The sequence below is a fragment of the Coccinella septempunctata genome, chromosome 6 (assembly GCF_907165205.1).
Source record: "Coccinella septempunctata chromosome 6, icCocSept1.1, whole genome shotgun sequence".
Lineage (NCBI taxonomy): Eukaryota > Metazoa > Arthropoda > Insecta > Coleoptera > Coccinellidae > Coccinella > Coccinella septempunctata.
Window position 1 is genome coordinate 19379248 of NC_058194.1, and position 6614 is coordinate 19385861.

At 37.0% G+C, this 6614-nt stretch overlaps 1 protein-coding gene across 2 annotated transcripts; it reads left to right on the top strand.

Moving 5' to 3' along the window:
* Positions 1-39: 39 nt before the first annotated feature.
* LOC123314853 (BRCA1-associated RING domain protein 1-like) lies at positions 40-1801 on the top strand. 2 transcript variants are annotated; one of them, XM_044900240.1, is made up of 2 exons: positions 40-537; positions 670-1801. In XM_044900240.1, exons 1-2 carry the CDS (start codon positions 311-313, stop codon positions 1748-1750), a joined length of 1308 nt encoding a protein of 435 aa, XP_044756175.1. In that variant the 5' UTR covers positions 40-310; the 3' UTR covers positions 1751-1801. The 2 variants fall into 2 exon arrangements, with proteins under 2 accessions (XP_044756175.1, XP_044756176.1); XM_044900241.1 differs by having other exon boundaries at positions 376-547.
* Positions 1802-6614: the final 4813 nt, after the last annotated feature.

Below are 6614 nucleotides of genomic sequence, written 5' to 3' on the forward strand. Positions count from 1 at the left end.
TCAAAGTCGTCAAAGAGTCAAAGAGGTCTTGACAAGAGATCTTGTAAAGTTCGAGTGCTTGGTACCAGAGACAACCTCTGTTGTCTCTGCTTGTTAGTTAGGTAACCCTTTGACAAAGATGAGGTCTTTGAGTGCTCTTTGCTTTGAGTAGTTAGTCTTGTTCTTGTTTTGTTAGTAGTCACGGAAAGCTGTAGATCGAAATAATACATATCTCGTGCGCGCCAAAATTAACGAAATATTCAAAGATTTGATCATAACGAATCTTCACAAAAATGTTTGATTCGCCTAGGTTAACGAAGAGAAATTTCAAATGGATTTAGACATAGACAAACTAGATTTAGATGCTAAATATCAATTATTATTATCAAAGTGTGAAGATGAGCTCATTTGCTTTGTTTGCGAAGAATGGTGTAAGTCACCAGTTAGAATAAACAAATGTGGACACTATTTTTGCTCTGATTGTATTCCAAAACAAGAAAGATGTTGCCCAAAATGCCAAGAAGTGTTCCTTCAAGATGACATTGATAAGGATAACTGGTATGAGAATGTACGTGAGAATGTACAATTTTTCAAAACCTCATTAGAAAACATTTTTCACTATATAAAGAATACAAGTTTTAGTGTTGAAATTGATCCTGATCAGTCATCAGACTTACCTTTTCAAGTCAGTTTTACAGATCCAAAATCTTTCAAGAGAAATGCCAAAGGAGAGAGTAAGCTACATCTTGCATGCAAACGTAAACGTTTTGAGGAAGTTAAAGAACTCATTGAAGAAAAAGTGGATATCAATTCGAGAGATTATGCATGTTGGACTCCTCTACATGAAGCAGTTCAAGTTGGATCACTAGAAATTATCGAGGAATTATTAACTAACGGAGCTCTAATCAACTCACCAGGTGAATTTTATGTTACACCTTTGCATAAAGCTGTAATTATGGAAAATGCAAAGGTTATTGAGCTGCTACTTCAATATGGTGCAGAGAAAGAATCCATAGACTTCCATGGGAGAACTCCTGTTGATTGTACAAAAAGAAAAGACTTATTAGATATCATAGCCAACATGGAAACAAAAAAGCAGCTACGAAAACCTCAAGTATTCTTAAAAAACAGAATAATCGCCTATTGTCATTCTATAGATGAAGAATACAGAGATAAATTTCTTGCTTTGAAAAATTGTAAAATTATCTCAGATTTTGATGTGAAGAAGTCAGAAATCACTCATTTAATAGTGAAAAAATCACATAAAGTTTCATTCAAAATTCTTCTCTGTTTAATTAGTGGTGTAATCATTGTCCAACAAGATTGGGTGGAAGATATATTAAATGGCAGTACAAAGTTTCTGACACATCCAGTTCTAGAAACTTTTCCAGAATTGAGTGATGGAATTAGAATGGGAATAATCAATGAACTTCTTAACAAACCCAAACTTTTTGATGGAATTAACTTTTATTTGGAAGGCCCTGATTCAGTGGTTGACATATATAACTTACACATAACTAAGGACTTTTTGAGAGTACTAATATCTGCTGGTGGAGGTATAAATTTGAAACGTGCACCAGCGCCAAGAACAATTCAAGAAATTAAATGCTTTCCATATCATGCAACTCAAGCAAGTACGGTTTTTGGGTGTAATTATATAATAATTTTCAATGATAATCATCCTCCAACGCTTCAGTATAAAATGAGAGAACTTCAGCATAAATCATGCAAGTGGTTGATAGATTGTGTTATAAATTTTAAATTGAGTTGAACAATGTATATATGAGACATTTTTAGTTTTATTATAAATATAAAAGTTTATGATTAAATTTATTTGATTCTTTCAAATCCTTCTGCTAATACCTGAAGAAGCTAGCTGGAAAAATACAAAGTGGGTTTTTATTATTATACTATTGACAAGAGTCACAAACAAAACAAATTTTAATGTTCAAAGAAGAAAAAACAAACACTATAGTTGGTATAACTAAAGTAGACTATCCCAGCCCAAGCCATCGATTGTACGAGTTCTTGGACGCATTCACCGAGCCAACGGTTGGACAGGAAATGCTGCCTGCAGACCGGGGAAAAACTCTTTTTTTCAATTTCAGGGAATGACCGCTCAACCAAAGACAAACTCTCTCTGACTATGGGCCTGTTCCGATATTATTGCTGGTTTTACTGGGCCGCAATCGAATAACAATAGAACTCGAACGACTGGGCCAATAGGAATCGTCTCTGACATACTGACAGTACTGTTCAGGAATATCGGAACAGACGGACAATCTGCCTTACCCGCCCCTGAAATTTTACCAGAATGTGACGGTCACGGCACAACACTGGGCTCCAATCTGGTTCAGCTAATTCCAGAATCCAGCTGGATCATACCTATTGAAGATAGTATATGTGATCGAATTTTCTGTTAAGGTAAGCGCACATACATCGGCATCGGACGGACGGCATGGAAGGAACGGCACGGCACCGGCGGAATTTTTATGAAGGTATCGCACATAAAACATCGGAATCGCCGGACTCCGGAGGAATAGATTAGTTGCGAATATGTCTTCAAGCGGTGAGGAACTAGCGTTTGTTCTGGAGGAAGAAGAGTTTCAGAAGCGAAGGAATCGTAAACGAATGTGGATACATGACATATGTAAAAAAGGAGGGATTTTGGAGAATATGTTCATTTATTTCCGCATTTGATGAAGGAAAAAAAAATGGTTGCTATAATTTCTGTCACTTAAATTGTACAGGGTGGGCAAATTTCGATGTTTTAGCACTACAGCTTTTAAACCAGTGGAGTTTAAATCTGATACCTCATTCTCGGTCTCTTTTTCTGAGAAACTAATAAGTGTTATAGTCCTTTTTGGCGACCTTCTTTTGTTTTCGAGTTATAAGCGAAAATTGAAAAAATGGCGATTTCGAAATAAATTTATATCTCCGCTAATACTGATGATAGAGCTCTGAAATTGAAACATTATACAGGCACTTCTTTAAGTAGAATCCAGTGGCGTGCTTGCTCTTTCAGCAGGATGTTTAATTACGGAGCTATGACCCAAAGTTATGTTTTTTTAAATGGAAACACTAGATTTCTGTGCAATTTTTTGAATGCTCAATTTTTACTGATTTCAAAAATATATAACGTCATATGGTTTGTATTAATAAAAATAATAAAAAATGGTCAAAAACCTTCTTTCTCAATATTTCTATGGTTTCAACTTTCGATGAGAATAGAAAAATGTAGCATCTTATCATTACCACAGTCTCCTTCTATTAGTCCTTTCATTTCTATGCTTCTTACTCAATTTCTCCAAGATTCAAATTTTGTGAAAATTGGTAAAAAGCATAGAAAGAATGACATTGCCGGAAGGAGACTGATCTTGTTTTAGGAAGCTCTATTTTTCTGTTCTCGTCAAAAGTTGAAACCATAGAAATATTGGGAAAACAAAGGTTTTTGATCATTTTCTATTTTTTATATTGATACAAATTATATGATGTTATATATTTTTGAAATCAGTAAGAAATAAGCTTTCAGAAAATTGCACAGAAATCTGATGTTCCCATTTAAAAAAACAAAACTTTGGGTAATAGCTTCGTAATTAAAAATCCTGCTAAAAAGGCAAGCACGCCACTGGATTGTACTTGAAAAAGTGCCTGTATAATGTTTCAATTCCAGAGCTTCATCATCAGTATTAGCGGAGATATAAATTAATTTCGAAATCGCCATTTTTCCAATTTTCGCTTATAACTCGAAAACAAAAGAAGGTGGAAAAAAATGACTACTACTCTTGTTAGTTTCTCAGAAAAAGAGACCGAGAATGGGGTATCAGATTTTGTCTATCTCCACTGGTTTAAAAGCTGTAGTGCTAAAACATCGAAATTTGCCCACCCTGTACAATTCATTATAATTTTGTACGCGCAGTATTAAGTTCTATTGAAAACTCATGCTTCTTCCGTGAATTCGTATTTCTTATGACTACCCGTACAAGCCGCTGCATGTAGAGACTTGTAAAATGACGCAGATGCCGCGGCAATCTCAGATTGGTATCGCACATATGTCGGGATCGGCCGGCACATCACGCATCGGTCGGAATTTAATTCTCGTTCCTCAATTCCGTCGGATGCGAAGCGATGCGATGCCTGCCGTCCGCACATATGTGCGTTGCTCCATTCAGTTCCATTGAAAGTAATTTATTCCGATCCATACCGTCCGTCCGATGCCGTTGTATGTGCGCTTACCTTTATGACTACTCCGAGGTCAAAGTGGCTGCTGGAGGAAGAGACCCATCGACCGCAAAGATTGTACTGGAGTACGTCAGAGATTGTTGGTACCCATATACAAGACTGAACATTTCCCACAATTTAGAGGTAGCTGCCAATCTTCACACCAACGTGCTATCGAGACCAAGTCCTGTTGCAAAGTTTGATCTCACGGAATGGCGTAGGTATACCTTAAATTCGTATCTGGGAGCAGTTAGATTTAATACTGTTATGAAAATAGGCTATATAAGGAAGAGAAATGGTCCCAAGACTGATGATCCCTGTGGTACACCACTGGTGACTGACTTAGAAGATGATGAGTTTTACCTACTCTAACTTGAATAATCGCTCTGAGAGAAAGGTGCTGCATGCAATCCATGCAAGAAGGTTACTGCGAAATAAAAAATCATCAAGCACGTACAACAGCCTCTTTTGGGGGACACTATCAAAGGCCCGGCACATATTACTCTTTAATCTGTAGGCACGGAAAAAATTGAAGTATATCACATGTATCGGATCCTTTTTGTCGAGTGCTTTCGACCAATGATTGAATCAGCAAACCATCATCAGTCATGAAGTATTAACAGAAATACCATTCCGCCCAGAAAGATGAGAGACCATGGTTTCTGCCTCATTTGACTTCCTCAGAGCAACGCAACTCCCATCTCGACGAAAATGGAACAAATTGAAATTACTATTATCTGAATTAATTCCGTTTATTATTCACCACGTGAAGGCCATCATCCAAGCTATGATTTCGATAGTCTAGTAGACTACGAGATCTAACCTCATATCTAACTCAATTCCCTTTCTGGCCTTTCTAACCGAAGACTCGGACGCCATATTCTGCATAATCTAATCTGGTTTATACATTTACAGTGAACATCCATACGAGAGGAGAAGACGCGTTCATTTTTGCGGCAGATATTATGCCAGCTAGAATTTCATTAGAGTCCGTCAAAGTTGTGTTACGCTGACGAGGAAAAATAAGACCAAAACCATGCATGAACTTAGGTAATGCTATTCCATGTTAACAATTCTCACTACTTTGAAATGATTCCAATTCAAAGAATAGAAAGACGCAAACGCAAGTATATGAGAATATCCAAGGAGCAGGCGCACTGATAAAAACGCTGAATTACGTTAACGTCAATAAACGATCGTCTATGGAGGGTAGAGACTTCCGTCATGAACGATTGGCGTGACTCAAGGAGATTATTATACTATAATAAATGAATCAAGAATAATACTCTATAATCACCTTGGCCGTGATCAAACCTTAGCGGTTAGAACAAATTGTAGAACAGTTGTTACACTCGCCATACGAGGATGTATTGATATCTAGTTAGACTAGATCAGTTCCATGCATAAAAAAAAATATTGCGTTACCAACGGACAATAACTCCATTAGAAGTGTCCGTGTGAAGTTTGAGTTCAAAAAAGTAAACCAAAGTTACACAATGAATTAAAAGAAAGAAGATGTCAACCGAAATGCTGAAAATCGAAAAATTGGAGTATCGAGCCATCATCAAGTGCCTGTATTTAAAAGGGTTAAGGAGGTAAGCAGATTTACGAAGATATGCTTAATACCCTTGGTGATCAATGTCCTTCGTATGCGACCGTGAAAAATTGGACTGCAAGCTTCAAAAGAGGTAAATTTTCCATTGAAGATGATGACCGATCGGGAAGGCCAGTTTCTGTGTCAGTCCCTGATAATATCGATGCAGTTCATGACATGATTTTATCAGACCGTGGAATTGGCCTAAAACGGATATCTGAAGCACTGAATATTTCATAAGAACGTGTTAATTTGAGTAAATAAATAAATGAATAGTTCACGCCAATTTGGACATGACAAAAATTGCTGCAAAATGGATCCCCAAATGTTTGAATGTTGACCAAAAGGTAGAAGAGTCGAAGCGTGCAAGGGTAGAAGGTATATAAGCGTTCGTTCTGTGCTGGATTTGAAAACGATGTAGATTTCTTAAACCGAATTGTTTCGTGTCCAAAAATCTGCTGGAAAAGTTCTTGCTTCAGTTTTTTTTGGGATTGCCACTGGAGTAATCATGATTGATTTTTTGGATGAGGGTAGAACAATAACCGGAGATTCCTATTCGACATTACTGACCACTCTTCGGGAAAAAATTAAAGGGGGAAGACGCGGAAAGCTATCCAAAGAAGTTTTGCTTTTGCAGAACAACGCCCCTACACACAAATCTCATGTTGCCATGCAAAAAAAACGTGATTTATGGTTTGAATTACTAGAACACCTCCTTTATTCACCAGATTTGGCTCCATCCGACTATAATCTCTTTCCTCAACTGAAAAAAAGTTTAAAAGGTCGTAATTTTTCTTCCAACGAGGAAGTTATAAAAGCT

Coding starts and splice junctions, on each gene's coding strand:
- LOC123314853 (XM_044900240.1), top strand. CDS start 311: ATGGATTTAGACATAGACAAACTAGATTTAGATGCTAAATATCAATTA. Junction 538..669: donor GACATTGATAAGGATAACTG/GTATGAGAATGT, acceptor TTTTCAAGTCAG/TTTTACAGATCCAAAATCTT.